This window comes from Poecilia formosa, unplaced genomic scaffold (assembly GCF_000485575.1).
Source record: "Poecilia formosa unplaced genomic scaffold, Poecilia_formosa-5.1.2 Scaffold94, whole genome shotgun sequence".
NCBI classification, from domain to species: Eukaryota; Metazoa; Chordata; class Actinopteri; order Cyprinodontiformes; family Poeciliidae; genus Poecilia; species Poecilia formosa.
Genome location: NW_006800033.1, coordinates 1,959,083 through 1,977,398, shown reverse-complemented (window position 1 = coordinate 1,977,398; position 18,316 = coordinate 1,959,083). Strand labels below are relative to the sequence as shown.

General features: G+C 42.3%; 2 protein-coding genes across 9 annotated transcripts in view; one reads left to right on the top strand and one right to left on the bottom strand.

The window, feature by feature from the left end:
* gpatch8 (G patch domain containing 8) overlaps positions 1-13,774 on the top strand; it is a 24,404-nt gene extending 10,630 nt beyond the window's left edge. For 6 of the 8 annotated variants that reach the window (XM_007558189.2, XM_016674384.1, XM_016674383.1 and 3 more), the window contains 5 exons: positions 6,874-6,941; positions 7,912-7,998; positions 8,115-8,258; positions 8,549-8,685; positions 8,769-13,774. In XM_007558189.2, coding sequence (XP_007558251.1) covers positions 6,874-6,941; positions 7,912-7,998; positions 8,115-8,258; positions 8,549-8,685; positions 8,769-12,603 — 4,271 coding nt within the window. In that variant the 3' untranslated portion in view covers positions 12,604-13,774. Of the gene's footprint in view, positions 1-1,707; positions 4,844-6,873; positions 6,942-7,911; positions 7,999-8,114; positions 8,259-8,548; positions 8,686-8,768 lie in introns of those variants that run through there. The other 2 variants (XM_007558191.2, XM_016674385.1) reach the window with 2 other exon arrangements.
* gosr2 (golgi SNAP receptor complex member 2) lies at positions 12,971-18,316 on the bottom strand. Its single transcript, XM_007558188.2, has 6 exons — positions 18,128-18,316; positions 17,818-17,882; positions 16,959-17,067; positions 16,198-16,330; positions 15,494-15,634; positions 12,971-15,047 (listed from the first exon to the last, which is right to left on the bottom strand). Exons 1-6 carry the CDS (start codon positions 18,154-18,156, stop codon positions 14,886-14,888), a joined length of 639 nt encoding a protein of 212 aa, XP_007558250.1. The 5' UTR covers positions 18,157-18,316; the 3' UTR covers positions 12,971-14,885.

Genomic DNA, 18,316 nt, shown 5'->3' with positions numbered 1-18,316 from the left:
TTCTCTTTTATGCAGTCTAATCATACGCTGATGAAAGATGGAAACAACATTTCAGTCATGCATATTAAACCAACATATTGCATTGGCATTGCTTCTCCAACACCTGACACATAGGGTAAATTTTGAGATTTGTATGCCAAGTAAATTCTGAAATTCAAAGTTTTCATAAAATTGTTAAAAAAAAAGGTAACTTTCCCCGGGTAATTCTTAGCAGCCAGTTGATGCTCATTCCGAGAGTAAGGGCTGAAGATTAGGATGTTTGAATGTGTGGGTTGGTTTTGGCTATTTGATACTACATTATTAGCTCAGACCTGCTGTGTTCATAGGTTCAGAGGATAAGTAGCAGTGATCCAAAACCTTGGCATGTTTCACAAAGCCCCTCCTTGTTTTGTTGTTTAACTTCCATTTCTCAGTATCTTCCATTTTTTTCCAGAGTGCAACAGTTTTTTTTTTTTTTTTTTTTTTAAGAAATAATCACTGATCTTAGAAATTTACCTCAAAAGGATTCAGCTTGGCACCGTACCCAAATGCCAATCATCCATCTTAATGCCTAATTGGGCCTCTATTTTTTTTGTTTTTTTATCTTATCTACCCTCTCCACTACATCTGGTTTTATTCCAAATCATTGGTCTTTTCTCAGCCATCCATCATAATTTGTTGCAAAATTTCAACTTTTGTTCTCCCTAAAATGTCCACCAGCAACATCTGTTCTAAATGTTCTATTAGAAACCCAGCTCACACTGTCAGAAAAAAATCCCACATGAGCTCAAAATATTGCCACATTAAAACAGTTCAGAAGAATATCCTCCACAGAGAAGTTTACTGGTTTAAATGAACTAATTGTTTGATATTGTGAGACATTATTTGCTGGTTCTACAGCCTGTTATTGTCAGGTAAACATTTACCTAAATGTTTGCTCAGAAAAAGTTGGTATTAGTCCAAAAAAAAGTGATTTTTATTTTTTACAAGCAGGAGTGTGTTTAAATCGAATGAAGACTGACATTGTAACTGAGATCTTCTCAAGACACCACAGGGAAGCCTATTGTCTGGTTGAGTGGGGTTGTTGTCTTGTTGCTGCCCAACTACTTTTTGTTGATGTACATATATAGCCTTAGTTTCTTGTGTCGTCTCAAAGGTATTTTCAGCATGACTGGGGCAAGTGAACGGATTAGACCTGGAAGCTGTTTCGTTCTGGGCAAGCTGACAAGTGCATTGAGGCCAACAGCACAGCAGAGAGAGGAAAAAAAAATTCCATCCATGTTTATTTCCATCTGGCCTTGAAGAGCCGAGTAACAATATATTTGAAGTGATAAGATGAGCTTTGTGTGGAGGAGGGAACACATCGCAGGGGATGACTGTGCTCTTGTTTGTGCCTCTGGCAGAACTCACGTGGTTATGTAAGCATCCTACATTGTGGGCAGATGAGACTGCAGCAAATTGTGTCCAGTTGTTGTGTAGGAATTAGTGGCCCCGCTTAGAGACCGCTGTCCTCTCCAACTTGTGAGTAAGCTCCCATACTAATCACAGCATCACATCTCATTGAAGTATGCTGGATAATCATGGTAATCTTCCTCCTCTTTCCTGTCCTCCTTGCCAGAAGAGACGGTTGTTGACATTTGAAGTTAAAGCATTGTCCCCTCTTTACGTTTTTTTCACTGTATTGACTTTGTTCTTGTTCTTCTTTTGTCCCTTTTTTGCCCCTTTTAGGTAAGGTTTGTTGGATCCCTTCTCTATGTCAGTATGCATGTGTGGGTGTGTTTTCTTTCTCCCACTCTGCAGTTGACCTAAGTGTAACACTCCTTTTACAGTGTATCATAGGCTAATGGCCTCGGTCAGCTTCTTCCTCTTTGCTTCATAATCACTAAACCTTTATTTCAATCTGCTTAAGAGAAAATGCTTCGATTTGTACCAACAATCAAGATCCATGTGAAATCAAGTTAGATTTAGGAACCCATGATTCATGATTCACATCCCCTAGAATCATCATCTCCACATATTTTTAGATTTTTGTTTTCCCCCCTCTTTGAGTTTCCGTGGCTGCTGTTAAAGTAATCTGATTGGCTGTAACCACGGCTCAGACTCTGAATGGCTTGCCGTGTAGAAAAGTTTCCCTCCTCTGCTTGTTTACCTGTTTCTACCTCTAAAACAGTGAAAGTCGTGTTTGTATGTGCGTGATCATTATGTGGGACTGAGATGTATGTGTGTCTGCTACTTACCGGGCAATAGAGTCGACTTACAGGGAAAACCTCTCCACCTTTTTACACTCCGAGTGTCTCTGTCCCCATGGTACAGACTTCCATCCTCCCCCCGTTTCTTTGCCCCTCCTGCACAGCATGTTTGTCCAGAGGTGCACTCCTGCTTGCCTCAATCTCTTACTTACCAGAGGCTTTAAGCAGTGTTGGAGGTAGGATGCAGAATCACAATATTCATTAAATAAAAACAATGTGAAGCTAAAAAAAACAACAAACAAAAAAACCTGATCCATAGTTGTTGTTTTAGATCCTCCATTACACCTATGGCATTGCAGAAATGACTCTAAACACTGCTCAAAGCTTTGCTGGCTATTCTTTCAGGTACGTTCCTATGTTTTATGTTTTTATTTGTTTTGGGGTTAAGCACATCCCAGACTGAGCTTGCTGGCTGTAGACTAGCCAGGACGAAGGACCTTGAGGAGAGGTCCTTACTGGGCTGACGAGCGTAGGCAAAGCAAAAAGCTTAGAGGGGGAAAATTGTGGTCTTCCCTGGAAGCATTCATCATATTTTAAGACAGTTGATTTAGGCACGGGTCAGTTATTGTTGAGGTCAATGTTCTTAAGAGCAAGTTATAATTACTTTTCCTTCAGAGAGTTTTTGTTGTTTAAAGTCCTTACCAGAGAACGCCTCAGAAAATCTGATATAAATGGCCAAAATACCACAAAGACGAGCTGCATCTGGTCATTTATAAATTACAAGTGGAGACGGCAATGTCCTGCATAGCTGAGCTTTCAGAAATGAAGTCAGTGCAAAATGACAGGTGTGGTGAGACATTGACAACAGCACCTACGCATAAAATCTGTTGAAAATCTCTCCATACAATACTTTTTATAACAATGATGGTGGAGGAACAGGGTTTATACATCTGAGCCGAGGAGATGCTTGGAATTTAAGCTTTTACATTAAACTACCAGCTTGTCACACAAACTGTATTTTATCAGTGAATCATTTCCTCAAGCTAAAATAGCGGATCTGTGGCTACCTCACATGGCGAATCAGGGAGGAGCGACTTGAACCCTTAGAGCTTTAAGATTAAGAACCTGCATAAATGAATATAAACAGTATTTATTTTTTACTTAATACTTCTGTAGCACTTTTATATTAACTCTGTAGTTAGTTGTATGTAGTAAACCTACTACATCTGCAAGAGTTGGCTCACAACAGGCAGGCGTTTCCTTCAGAGATGCTTATTGTTCAAAAGGAGCCCTGTTATAGAAAACATTGTTCATGTTGTCAGAACTGGCACATGCTTGATTGAGACTAACCAGTGCTGCCTTCCATCTTCCACATTCTGCTGCACACTGCTGAGCAGCTGGCTTTTGCACTTTATCCCCTTGCTTACAAAAAAGAAAAATGAAGATGTATGAACATATTTTTAATCAACTAAAGTCAGTTATGATGTGAAACTATTCCGCTTATGTTTTAATAATAATTCTAATAAGAATACACCTGACTGAGTGATTTCACCTGGCAGTGCTTGGAAATAATTTTTTTCCACAACAGCAAGTTAGAAGCAGTACCTCTGTTAAGATTTCTGCAGACTGGCTGCCTGAGCTGATAGCCGAATGCATAAGGTAGTATATGCTTGTTGTATTCTGTTTCACTTATAGATGCAGCGATATTAAAAATTTGAGTCAATATCTAACATGAATATTGCTGTTATGGCAACTGGTGTGATCACTCTGACATTGCTTCTCTGCTTCAGTTAAACACCCCACAGTCTTGCCCTGCTTCGCTGTCACTGTCATATGAGCAAACAAATACCACATTGCCAATTTTTTTTTTTAAACGGCTCATATTTATTTTATATATTTAAGTTAATACAGTTTTGCAGTGGAACAATTGTATTTTTCCCCAGCTTATCGTCTTGTGAGCATGTCCTTCTGGCCCGTGCCTAAATGTACTCAATACTTATTCTAAGTTGGGGGAGAGTCATCTGGTAATCTCTTTGTAAAAGGGTAAATATGTCTTAATAGGCATACATAGGATACGTTGTTTGACGTACTGTAGCTGCTTTTTCCCTACAGGTTGTTGATGACCAGTAACATAGGACTTCCTATAAGCTGAACCAGAATCTACCAATTCTAGGTAGATTTTAGTGTTTTTCTGTGTTTTATGCTGCCTGGTTTTTGGTATGCATTACACCTCTCCATGTAATAAAAAATACAATTTTATTTTAAAGGCAACTTGTTGAACTGTAAAACGAATAAATGAAAGTTACTGGTCACAGCATTCAGTAGTGGAAAAGCTTAGGTTTAGGGGATGGTAGTCTGGTTTCTTCGGTTACATTCTCCGTCAAAATGCACAACAACATCACTTTAGGGGCCTGGGGACTTGGACAAGCGGTTTGAATTAGTGGTGAGAGGAGATTCCTGTAAGCACCTAGCCCTGAGTAAAGGGACGAGGTGGGTGGGGGTGGGCGGTGACACACGGAAGGCCCTCTGGTAATAAACGCCCTGAAGCCCCATTACCACACACCCAACCCCACCTGCCCTTCTCTGTGTGCCTCAATCTTCCTGCTTAACCAATTGGTGTTTCTTTTTTACAGCGATTTGATCCTGCCCATGTTGTGCTGATGGTAAACTTAGTGGTAAATGTTATTTTATCCCCCAATTGAATTGTTTTATTTGTTTTTTTTTTGTTTGTTTTAATTCCTCCCATTATTTTCATTTTCCTCTCATCAGAGCACAAATAGGCTTTCAATTCTCTCTGTCCTAGTCCTCATTCTGCTGCTTGTATATTACCATGCATCTGTATTACTCTTAGAACATTGTCATTTTGTTTTCAGTTTTTTTTAACCTTGTGATTCACACCTTGTGATTTTAGCTGCACATTGTTTTTTGTCTGGTCCTTTTTGTTTTCCACTGGAATGGGGTAATGCTGGAGGTATTGTCACTGTGTAGAAGGACTGGTGATAGTTTGGGACGATTGTAATCGGTCATGAATCTTCAGTTCTGGGCCTTGCTTGTGACTCAGTTCGGACAGACCACTGCAGTGGCTGGCTAACAGACCAGACTTTTTTGTTTTTCCTTCACTGCTCTGATGCTGTTTGTGAAAGACTGCGAAACCACACATCTTTCAGTAGACTTGTGTTCTCAGTGTTACCCAAACAGCCGTTCCCTCTTAATTCCTCCATTTAAATAAGGCACCGAGAACCATGAGGTAAGAGGAAGATACTGGTATAAACCCGTCTAAACTAAGAGACACTGCAGTGGGACTGAAAGTCCAGGCAGGCAGAGACATGTTACAATGTCGATGCATCAGCGATTTCAGAACAAATAAGTCATTGGGCTGTTCTGACTTAATTACCTAAGGCGAGCGCAAGAATGATGCTTAATTACATCAAACGTCTCTTACCTTCCTCAGTTTAACAAGGAATCTACTTCCCTTTCATTTTAGAGGCATGCATTTCAATTTGGAACAAAGCCATCCAGGGTCATATTTTTAATAACCCCAATGGCATGCCTAGCAATCTGGAGGGGAAAGAAACAATTGTGAATATATTGGAGGGGAAAAAAAACTGAAACCAAACTGAATTAAAGTCGCCATCAGTAAGATTGGTTTTTGTATCTGGCTGGCATCAGGAGCAGCAGACTAGTCCAAATTCTTTTTCTGCTTTTTTCTTTTGAGATTCCCCTGTCTTTCTTTCTACCTATCTATCTTTCCTCCCCTTTCCTCCTCCTTCTCATCCCCTCATGTTTTACCAGGTAAGTATCCCCTTCCCTTGCACTGTCAACATGGCGACACCTGGCCTGTGACGTCACTCTGCTGTAGTTCAGTGCTTGTGTCTTTATTTTTATTTTTTTTATTTTTTACATTCTCTCTGCTTTGTTTGGCTGATTATAAGTGGATTAAGCAATTTGTGTCAATCTCTAAAGTAGTTTTGATTTTTAAATATTTCATATCTATAATGTTTCATTCTGTTTTGGTTGTCTTTTGGTTTTATTTTTCTAAAGTTAATTTCCTTCTGTTCTAGCTCTTTTCACAGCTTACGTAGTAGTTTAACTTAAATGGATAGGAAATTAATATTTTGACGATGGAGAACAAAAAGCGGGCCTGGGAAAATCAAACTGCTTTGTACCTCATGACAGTAAAAGGTGTTTGCTATGGACAGTCCTGTTTATAGATGAAGCAATTGGCTTAATATTCTTAAGAGTTCCTCTCCCATGAAGGATTTACGGATGAAGGCTTCTGTTGCAATCTTGCCCAATGCCATATATGGGTACATCACTTCCTTATAAACGTTTCTTTCTGGTTTAACAGGACTTTAAGACAGGGAGGGGGGAGGAGGTGCCACTTCAGTGTAAATAAAGGCCTTGTCTTTATTTAATCCAACAGAAATTTATCAAAGCTACAAAGACTAATCCACCTACGGTGCCTACTATACAAACCAACAGCCACATTGAAACAATATAGGTCACGTTTGTTCAGGAGTTGGCTGTAGTAAGCTGTGAGAATGGCTGGTGTTTGGTTCACTGTAGCTTTCTGGTCTCTTTGCACTTTCAAGGCAAAAATTCTCTAACCCCAGCACCCTATGCTCTAAAAGCAGGCTGTCTTCGAGTTGGTGTTTGGTCTGCATCTCAAAAACTCAACTAGTCTTCTCTGTCTCTTTTGCCTCAGGACGCACCGACCCTGTGCCCATTGTTCTTAAATATGATGTCATGGGGATGGGCCGAATGGAGATGGAGGTAAGATGCTGAAGTTGTCCATTTGACCCTGTTTAATGTTCATGTTTATACTTATAAGTTGTTGAGGGAAATTAATAATAACCATGACATCAGTGGTTAATGGTGTAAGATTGATTAGAATCTCATGTCCTGCTGTAGCTGATCCCAAACCAACATGCTGCTGTTGATTCTCATTCCAATCTGTTGAAAAAACTGAGAAACAACATCAGCTGCTTTGCTGCGAGTCATCTGAATAAACTAGGTCACTTGTTATTTTGTTCTGTCCTCAATTGCAAATCTCATTCTGACACCTAAATCTGAAGCATCAAATCCTTTTATATGACAACAAAAAACTACAAATCCCAATGAGCACCATGCACATATGAGCTAACATTGACTAAAGCTCAGCAGTCTTACAGAGTCCAGCAGATGCAAGAGGAGCTCTTTGTAAATTATTATTCCAGATTTGTCAGTGCTAATTGCTTACTGTATTGCATGCCTCGTGTTATTTGTCCTCAGAGATTCTGTTTGGAGATAAAAAAAAAAAAGTCATCAAATTTATCTTTAAACACCAGGGTTGGGGGGCGGGAAACGTTCTAGTGGCCTATTTCCGATCTTTAGTTTTGCTCAGTTTTGACCTACTGATGGTGATTTTAGCCCATTATTTGACTCCTTCAGTAAATATGTAGATGGTTGCATCCTTCTGTCTGCATCAACGGCATTTTTTAAATGTCACCTCCAACCCTGGGTTATGTTTGGCCTTTGTTTCATCTGCATTTGCACAATTAAAGACAGACTTAAAATTTATTATGTCTTTCCTACATTAGAAATATAGAGAAGTCGGCATGTTTTGGAGACTACGCAGCAACGAAAATTAGCTCCATACCATTAGTCACTTGCATGACTTCGTCAAACTTATAAGATGGCAGACTACTGTTGACTCTCAGACTGTTTTCTGGAGGTGCTGGAATCTCTGTGTTTGTCCTTTTAGCTGGACTATGCAGAGGATGCCACAGAGAAGCGGAGAGTGCTTGAAGTGGAAAAAGAGGATACAGAAGAGCTGCGGCAAAAATACAAGGTAAGGTCCTTTTTTTTCTTTTCTTTTTTTTATGATTTAACATTCATTAAAAAAGATGATCGCTTGTGTGTTTTCTGATCTTCTTGAAAGTGACAAGTGTTTCTTACCAAATTCAGGACCAGGTGGAAAAAGAGAAAGCTATCGCAAAAGCTCTGGAAGACCTGAGGGCAAATTTCTACTGCGAGCTTTGTGACAAGCAGTACACTAAACACCAGGAATTTGACAACCACATTAACTCGTACGACCATGCCCACAAACAGGTACTTTTTTTTTTTTACTCTGAAGCAAAATTGTTCATCAGTAAGATAAAGTAGCAGTTTTCAGGGGTTACTCAATACATCTCTTTAAATGTGATGGAAAGTGGATATACGTAACATTTTGCTCTACTTTTATTACCATCTGATCATGACACAAACGTGAAAATACGACATAAAGAAAAAAAATCTGATCAGAGAAGATTCTCCAGTAAAGTTTAGCGCATTCAGTTGCCACACATGTGAAAAGGAATGACTGAAACAATCTAATGCATGTCCTTTTTAATATGATGCAGAGGTTAAAAGAGCTGAAGCAGAGAGAGTTTGCTCGCAACGTCTCCTCCCGTTCTCGGAAAGACGGAAAGAAGCAAGAGAAGATGCTGCGTCGGCTGCACGAGTTGGCTGAGCAGAGGAAACAGGACAAACAGGACCGGTATGATCATATCACCACAGTGCCCCCTGCTGTCCTTGAGTCATTGAATCTGTGTTTCAAATGATTTTTATCTTGCTTTTTAGTACTCCTGGAAGTGGCCCCATGTTCAAAACAACCACAGTCGCTGTTGACGGGGAGAAAGAAGGAGATGGGGACGGCGTTCCACTTGAGAACCCCATTTTTACAGATTCCATCCTTGAGGGTTCACCATCAGAGAAAACTGGCCAATCTTCCCCGAAGCCCAGCCCAACTTTTAATTTTTCTCTGGGGAAGAACACATCCTCATCCTCATCCCCAACTCCTACCGGCTCATCTAAAGTCAGCGTATCATTCTCTTTTGCAAAGAAAGCCCCAGTCAAGCTGGAGACGGCAGCGGCTGTGTTTGCTGATCCTGGTGAGGAGGCTGTGGAGGAAGAGGAGAATCAGGAAGGGGAAAAGGCTGGAGGACAAGAGGAGACATCTGGGTGCAGCACAGAGAGTCCCAGAAGAGCACCTGAAGGAGATGAAGGAGGGGAGAAAGGTGGCGCAGCTGGGGCAGAAGATATCCAGCAGCCTGACGATGGTGGCTCCTTGGCCTCGACTTTAAACAAACTTAAGATGATGATGAAAAAGGATGAAGGATTTTCTGGACAAGAACCACAGTACTACCATTACGTCCCGCCAGCTCATTGTCGTGTAAAGCCCAACTTCCAGTTTTTGTTGTTCATGAAGGCTTCTGAGCAGTGCCAGAGCAAAGATGATGAGGATGAAGAGGAAGTGGAGGAAGTTCAAAAGGCTGAAGAAAGCTCTGATCACACAGAGTCCAAAGAAACTGAGTGTAAAACTGAACAAGAACAAGGTGAGGCTGTATCAGCAACTGAACCAGAACCACCTCCTTTATCGCCTAAAGTGAAGACGGAGGACAATATCTCGTCTTGTGAGCAAGAGACAGTTTCAACTGCTCCCACTTCTCCTACTCAGAAAGCAGAGAACACACAGAGCACACTCGATACAAACACTGGTCCAAAAATCCCAACCGGTCCCTTCTTCCCTGTCCTGAGCAAAGATGAAAGTACCACTTTGCAGTGGCCTACGGAGCTTCTTGAATTTACAAAAGCTCAACCTTCACTATCCTACAGCTGTAATCCTCTCTACTTTGACTTTAAGCTTTCAAGAAATAAAGGACTACGCGGTGGGAAATCAGCAAAGTCCCTCAAGCCTGGTGAAGAGGCTGATGACAAAGGACAAGTTGTAGCAGCTTCAACGGCTGAAGCCGCTGAAGCCGAACCTGACGCATGCACTGATAAAGAGACACCTGAGATGAAGGACGATCCCAGCCAGCCAGGACCTGATGAGCAAAAACCCACGACTGCCAGTAGTGGCACGAAAAAGAAAAAGAAGAAAAAGAAGCATAAGAAATCGGGAAAACATTCAAAACGCAAAGGAAAAGAAAAAGATGCAGCTGGGGATGCTGAAGAGAATACGGAGGCAACGCAAGAAAAGCCTAAAAAGAAGAAGAAACACAAACGGAAAAAGAGCAAAAACAAAGCTCAAGATCAAGAAGAGGTGGCAGGTGATGACAAAGAAAAAGTTAAGCCAAAGTCAGAAGATAAAGCTGCTGGTTCCTCTGTTCAGTCCACAGCTGGAGGAACAACAGGAGCGGAGCCGGGTAAAAGGAAACGCGCTGCAAAGGAAGTGCCTTCTAAATCTGGAGCAGAACACGGAGGAAGTGGAAAAAATAACGACAAGAGCAACACCTCAGAAGACCACGGTAACTCTAAAAGACAAAAAACGGACTCGAGCAGCTCGCAAAACGCGTCGTGTTCTACCTCTGCTCAGAAAAGTCCAGCTCACGGTAGGCCACCCAGCAGTGAGAGCGAGGAGGAAGGCGGCGCCAACACCCAGCATTCACGTCATCACAGGTCCAGCCCACGAGAGCAGCGGCGCCACCACAGCGAAGAGTCCAGACGGTCCCACAGCCGCTCATCAAGGCGGGGAGAACGACGCGGCAGCAGTCGGCGGCGCCATCGTGGCCAAGCCTCCCGCAGTCGCTCCTACTCCAGCAGTTCTGGGCGCTCCTCAGCGAGAAGTAGCGCCTACAGTCATCGCAGCCGCAGTTACTCCGACAGCTACAGTGACTACAGCACGGAAGGCCGCCGGCGGAGGCGCTCTAAACGTTCATCTGACTCCGAGTATGAGCGGCGGGGCAGTCGAGGTCGCAGGCGATCCAGAAGGCATCAGTACTCCTCTTCATCCTCGGACGATTCCCGCTCTCGTTCTCGCAGCTACAGCAGGAGGAAGCGGCACCGGCGGCACCACCACAGCAGCTCCAGAAGCTCCAGCAGCTGGAGCCGCAGCACCAGCACAAGATCCTGGAGACGCAGCTATAGCCGGAGCCGAAGCTCAGCGAGTCGCTCCTCCAGTTCCAACAAAGCCTCGCCTCACCGACGGAGCGCCAGGGGACGGGCGGACAGCGACACACATCGCAGAGACTTCAACCGCTCTCGGATCTATCGCTCACAGTCTCCCCGCACGTCATCGCGAAGCCTCAACCGGAGCACCCACACATCCACTTCCCAGACTTTGAGGCCGGTCGGGTCTCGTGATGCAGGGGAACACAAGAACATGCTCACAGCGCGTCAGCTGCTTGAGAGGGTTCAGTCCAAGAAAAGTTCAGAGGATTCTGCCTCCGGAACGAAATCTGGGATTAAGATTAAGGATCCACCACAGGGTTACTTTGGTCCTAAATTACCGCCAGCCCTGGGAAGCAAAGCCATGTTGCCCCTCTTTGGTAAGCTGCAAGCAGGGAAGAAACCGTTGATTCCCCTAACGAGACCCGATGAGGGAGAGAAATCAGGAACGGGGAAGGGTTCTGAAGCAGATGGAGAGGTTATCCTAGTAGAACCTATAAGGGAGTTCCCCCCTCCACCACCACCTCCAGCGCCACCAGTGCAGAAGGTCGAGGAGGTGCAGCAGAATACAGCGACACAGGAAGAGACACAGCAGCAGTCAGCTACAGAGGAGCAAGTACACCAAGAACCACAGCCACTGTTTGAACAAGATCCTTCCATGATTATGCCCCAGTATCAAGCAGAGCCAGGTCAAGACCCCTCCCAGAACCCCATGATGGAGTCCATCATGCCTGAAATGCAGCAACAGCAGCCGGTGCATGGTTACCCCGCTTACCACCCTTCCAGTCTGGAGGAGGATGGCATCGAGGCAGAGGAGGATGGCCTGGCGCCATTGGAGAGTCAGCCAATCACGTTCACGCCAGAGGAGATGGAGAAGTACAGCAAGCTGCAACAGGCGGCGCAGCAACACATTCAGCAGCAGCTTCTGGCCAAGCAGGTCAAAGCCTTCCCCTCGGCTGCTGCCGCCGCGGCCGCTGCCGCAGCAGCTGCTAACTTAGCCCCGGCGCCCCCTCCACCAGCCCTGCAGCAGATCCACATTCAGCAGCCAACCGTCTCTGTCGCCTCCGGCACATCCATCACCACTGTCCAACACGCCATCCTGCAGCACCACGCAGCCACCGCTGCCGCGATGGGCATCCACCCCGCGCATGCCCACCATCCTCACCCTGCACATGCCCAGCTGGCACAGGTGCATCACATTCCCCAGCACCACCTTACTCCCATCTCCCTGTCCCCATTGGGCCCCTCTCTTGGTCATTCTTTGGGACACTCTCTGGGACATGCGGGGCTAATTCCTGCCCACCCAACAGCCTTCCTCTCTGGTCAGCCTATTCATATTATCCCTGCTTCTGCACTTCACCACACACCCTTGGCACTCCACCACGTCCCGCACACAGCCCTCTACCCAACACTATTCGCACATCGGCCGTCCCAGGCTGCTGCAGCGGCGGCTCTCCAGCTACACCCACTTCTGCACCCAATATTCTCAGGACAGGACCTCCAACACCCGCCTAACCACGGCTCTTGAGTGACGATGGATACAAAACAGGATTTAAACACTCGGAACGCTGACAGAGGGCTGTGACGATCTTGATTTAGGGATGGGGATGAAGTCTTTGCATCAGTGTATAGGAAGTCAGACATGTTGTAAAACCACAGTTTTACACTCGGACTAAAGGGGTCATTACATATTGCAGCCTGTGTTGGTTAAAAACGGTGACACTAGGGTTTTTTTTATATTGGTTTGGATTTTTTATTTTCTTTTTCAGTGATGTTTCCTGTTTTAAAGGCAGGTTCATAGATGTAATGAGACATTCTGTTGAGATTGTCTTATAAACCAATTGGGTTTGCATTCCCAACCTCACTAACCACTGGAGTTTTGTTTTTTTTGTTTTGTTTTTCTCATTTATGCGGTCATAATCTTTGCCAAGTTTGGCATCCAAGGAGATCCATAATGGTTGAGATTTTATAGAGGATCATGAGACAGGACATAGATTTTGTTACAGAAACTAACAGCTTCACCTCTGTTTTTGTGATGGACTTAATGATGTGACACTTTTCCCCATATAACTACCTGCTCTTTATTGAATTCTTGGTCTCAAAATAATTTGTGTTGCTGTAGTTTGTACATATTTCAGTGTGTAATGTGAAGAAGCCAGCCACTGATGACTATGAAATAACTATGGTGTCTAAACTGGTATGACACAAAAGAAGTCCTCTAAATTTGCATAAATGTGGCAGAGGTTTTAGCATCTCTAATACTCTGACGCAAAGCTCCCGTTTTCCCATTGGAGGGTACGTGTGAATGAATTGCACTGAAATCTGTACATTGGGGTGGTGCTTTGGCATCATGTAACAATAAGATTGTAGTATACTGCAATAATTGTATTTTTATTTTTAAATTATTTTCCAAATGCTCTTCAGAAGAAGAGCTTTGTTTGGCTTTTTTCTGTAATTTTGTAAATAAAAATGCTGTAGATTAACCTATTAACATTCTGAAAAGGTTGACACTGCTGTTGCTAAAGCAGACGAAATTACAAGTTAGTTACAACATGGATATGCGTTTTATCAAGGTTGGTTCTTAAAATGTTCCTGCTGAGGATGGCTGGGATCCCAGACAAGTTATCTGTCAAAAAAAACAAAAGTTGACTCTTGTATTTTTAAAAACAACTGTTTCAACAAATAAAACTTTGAGTCCATGTGTTTGTTTGTTTGTTTTTTCTCTCTCTTTCATGGTTTAGTTTTGATTGCATTATTACAGTTCTTTTCACAGTCCCATCTGGACAAGATTACCAAATCATTCTGCAGGTACCAGCAGGAAACAGCAGATGGCGCCCTAGTCACATTAAAATCCGTTAAAAATAACATGAAACTGAATCCTATAACGCCTAAAATTGTTTCCAAGTGGAGAATTAAGTATAAATAATGGTAAACCTGAAATCTTTTCAACAAGTACAAGTTACAGCATATAATTAGTGGTGGTTCAGTCAAATAGATAAAGATGACATGCTATCTTACAGGCAGCCATGAAAGATGGGCAATGAATATCTACAGGTAAGAGATGCTCTTACCTGAACTCCAATATAAAAGTGGACAAAGTTAAAGTTTAGGTATTTTAATCATTTTATATTGAATGAAATTTAACATAAAGTTAAATGAAATTTAACTTCAGAGATGGGAGAAATTTTCCTGTACTTGATCTAACAAAAATTGACATTTTACAAAGCTTAAATAGTACATCAATAATACATGATTAATATTTCTAAACTTAAGATGAATAGACATCCTCATTAAGTGGTGATTTCCTATTGTCAGGTATTGTAACTCATGGTTTAAGCAAACTGCTTAGCATTGTAGTTGCCCACGGGTGTCATTTTCAACACATTTTAATAGTACTGTTGTGCTGGGCAGGGAAATCAAACTATTCAACTCTGAACATCAAGAATCTGTGGATGTCAGATTACTTTACGGGTAATAAAACATTCACAGAATGAAATAAATGTTTTTACACATTCAGACTTGTTTTCAATCATACATTGATGGACATTTTAGGAATCTGAAAGAAAAAGAACAGGAGCAGTTTGAAGAAGAGTCCAACTGATCAACAGAAAAGTTCCACACTATAAAATACTGTCTGGATAAGAACTTCTTCAGCCTAACCGTTTAACATGTATCCAAAGTAAAGTGGTGAGTTTATTGAAAGTAAACAAGAAAACAATGGCACCTTTTATTAAAATCACTTTAAATTTCATATCCTGTGGGATGATGTTTTCATGAAATGTCCACATCTGATCGACTACCTAGGCGTGGTCAGCCCAGGTATCTGATGACGAGGAACATGAAGACGCAGGTCAACAACATGCCTCCAATCATGATGAACTTATCCTGGGTGGCTCGTCTTTCTATTAGTCTCATGACTGTGTTAGAGAGGCCCAACATGTTGGCTACATCCAGCATCTTCTTGTGCGTCCCCTGTGGAGCCAAGAAAAAAAAACAAAAAAGCCAGTTAATGACAGCAACAATTATCACATGTAATGACTTCAACAGCTGTAAAGCCGCAGCGCATTGTTCATTATCAGCACTAATTCGTCTAGAGTTTGGGAGAGGGCCAAGCGCCTCCCTGACTCCACCACTGTCAGGAGTTTCTCATGTCTGGACTGCCTGGCTGAGAGTGCTGGTCAACAGTCACACCCTGATAAGAAGAGGCTGAAGCCAAAGCCAGGAAGCCCATCTCCTCCCTGGAAACGAGGACTCACCCACCCGCTCAGAATACCCTTGGTAACAATGACATAATTACTATGGACAGCAGAAACTGGGCCAAGGATATAATTAGCTTCCTCCTTAGATATAACTAGATGGGTTAAATGTTAAAACATTTAAGCTAGCTCAGAGAATCGATTTTGTTGATTAGCACACACCTTGAGAGTTGACCTTTGATCTCTGAGGCCATTGAGGATGCTGCTGCCGCTGCCCAGGAGGTCGTCCATGCCTCGGTGTGCGTTGTGCAGGCTCGTGTTTAACTGTATGGTCTCGTCTATGTGGATGGAGGTGTCTGCATCCTGTTAAAATATATATATTTTTTTAACTACGCTATATTTAACTAGAGAAATCATATCACTCTATTAAAATACCTTCACCTGCTGTATTTATACTTCTGTATTTACAACCGCAATTTTCATACTTCATTGGTATTTCATATGACAGAGTAGCACAAAATAACGCATAACTGTGACATGAAAAGATTAAGTATGGATTTGAAAGGTTTTTTTTTTAGAAATAAAAATCTGAAAAGTGCAGAACTGATTTTTATGCTTCAACCAGACAACACCAACATATTTTTTGGCGTACATGTGAAGCAGTGTAGATTGATGGCAGCTTACGCTTCACGTATATTTTATCTCCTGCTTCACAATTGCCAAAATGAAACTTGAATGACGGTTTGTGGTTTGTACTGTGACAAAATGCGAAAAGGTTTAAGGCTTTGCAAAACCCTACATGTCCTCAATGGAGAAAAAATAATAATGTTAGTGATAATCCAACTGAACTCCTAGTCTTCACTAAACTTCAAATGTTACACTTTGAAGTTTGAATGTGAGGCTGTATTCAGGCACGTGCAGCTTACATTTGTGGTGAAGGTGCGGCTCAGGAGTTCCTCCCTCTCTCTGTCCTGGGCTTCTCTGGTGTAGCGTCTATGCTGGAAGTTTTGGAGAGCGGTCCGCAGGTGCTGAACATCGTACTTCAACTGATCCACTCGTCTGATGGAAAAGCAACGCAAGAAATCCTTTTTTTTATTATTTATTTATTTATTTTTTTTAGAAACAACACACTAGATTGTACAAAGAACTCAATTCAGTTCCTATCACACTTTACTTTTTTTTTTTTAACCATCTTCTGCATCTGTAACTATTTCAATAACTATTTTAAGACACTAACATTCATGGTGAGTGGCTTTGGAAAAGTATTAAAATTAAATTCATGAAATATTATGCTGTTTATTCCATCACATCATCCTGAAATTCATAGTTTCTGGATAAAGGAGAATTCTTTTGGAGCTCAAATGTGTAAAGAGTCTCTCCCAGGCCCATCCTTATCCTTCACCTAGCTCTTCCTAGAGACCTGCTGGGATCAGAGGAAAGCTCATGGCGAACACTGTCCCCTAGGGCCTGTTTACCCAAGCCAGAGACGAATCTCTGCCCGACGCAGCTGGAACGCTGACGATGACGGGGCTTCAGAGGAAATGTTTTCATAGAGCCACGTCGCCACAGGGCAGCACAGAGCTGTTTTTGTCTTCTGCATCCACCCTGTGCCTTTATGAGATACAGCTTACGCTGTCAGATTTGGGCCTTTTTACGGCAACCAGCAGTTGAATCACTCAACACTCACAGTTTGGCGTTCTGGCGGCGGTTTGGTGGTTCTTTACTGGCCAGGATCTCGAGGCGTTCCAGATGAGTGAAGATCTGGTCGATTCTAGCCTGTAGTTCATTCTCTAACACTTTAAATTGAGAGAAAAAAAAACATTAGAAGAAAGAAAATAGATGAAAACATTAATGATCACTACACACAAATTTCAGTCACTTTTTACATTGTAATGGGTATTATCATTGGATTTATACTCTTTATTTATTGTTTTAACTTATATTCAGTAGCAATTTTTAAAATAGCTGATATAGCTTTCTGACCCAGCCAGGAGGGAAACAGGGACAGGTAAAAAAACAAAACAAGAAGCCGATTTTTATTTCCAATGAGTAAAGTGGGTGGTTCTGCATTGTGAAAAAACTAAATATTGCTGTGTGATATATATATGTCAACAACAACTAAAAAAAACTTTTAAAAATATATTCTTGAAATCAGGTCAATTTTTGTAGTTGTTAATGTTTTTGTTTTGTTTTGTGTGCTTTTGCTTTTATTTATTTTTCTTACATCCTCTTTCAGGAGAAAATGTAAGTTGATGTCATAGTTTGTGAAGTGTGAAGGGACTGAGGAGGTGGATAGACTGGCTCCCACCCTACTGCTTCCTGTCTCGACCCAGAGCTGATGTGACGGGCACCATCCACAGAAAACAACCCGTCATCTGGGCACTAACCTCTACCAGCGTATCCAAAACATTAACGAGGCGCTACCACAAGGAACTTGTACGGAGAACTTTTAGATAAGGAGGTGGCAACAACACTTCTCTGTTGTCTGAATCAGAACAAAATTTATAGGCGAAACTGAATTTAACCGTCGTCGTGATCATACTCACAGTGAACTGATTCGCGGTCTGTCCTTTCCAGGTTTCCCATTTGAGACTGCACCTCCTGGATTTGCCTAATCCAATGCAAATACAGCGTTTAATTGAACAGAAACTGAAATATTAAAATACCAACCTAAGTGATGTATTTTTCATTACCGTACCAACACACGCTAAAGACATTTTCAAAGTTATATGTATTTTGTCAATGAGTTTCCTTTGAAACTGGACCGTTAATTAGGTTGCTAGGTTAGTTACAATACAAAGCTAAGTCAGCTAACAGAGTCGGCACAGTTTTCACAGAAGCTGTCATTACACTCACTTGTTGGTCTGGTGGTAAAGCGTCTCCATTTTTATGGATTCGCTGAAACGCCTTGTGTCCTTTGTTGTATTCCTATCCTTTTTATTTTATCCCTTGTACTCTGACAGGTGGCTAAGCTAGCCAGCTAACGACGAAGCAGTGTGTACACGTCATCAGCAGAGCTTTTGTGTACGGAAATGAGAAAGCGGA

Coding starts and splice junctions, on each gene's coding strand:
- gosr2 (XM_007558188.2), bottom strand. CDS start 18,156: ATGGAGACGCTTTACCACCAGACCAACAA. Junction 17,883..18,127: donor CTTTACCACCAGACCAACAA/GTGAGTGTAATG, acceptor GCATTGGATTAG/GCAAATCCAGGAGGTGCAGT. Junction 15,635..16,197: donor GCCGCACCTTCACCACAAAT/GTAAGCTGCACG, acceptor ATATTTTAACAG/GATGCAGACACCTCCATCCA.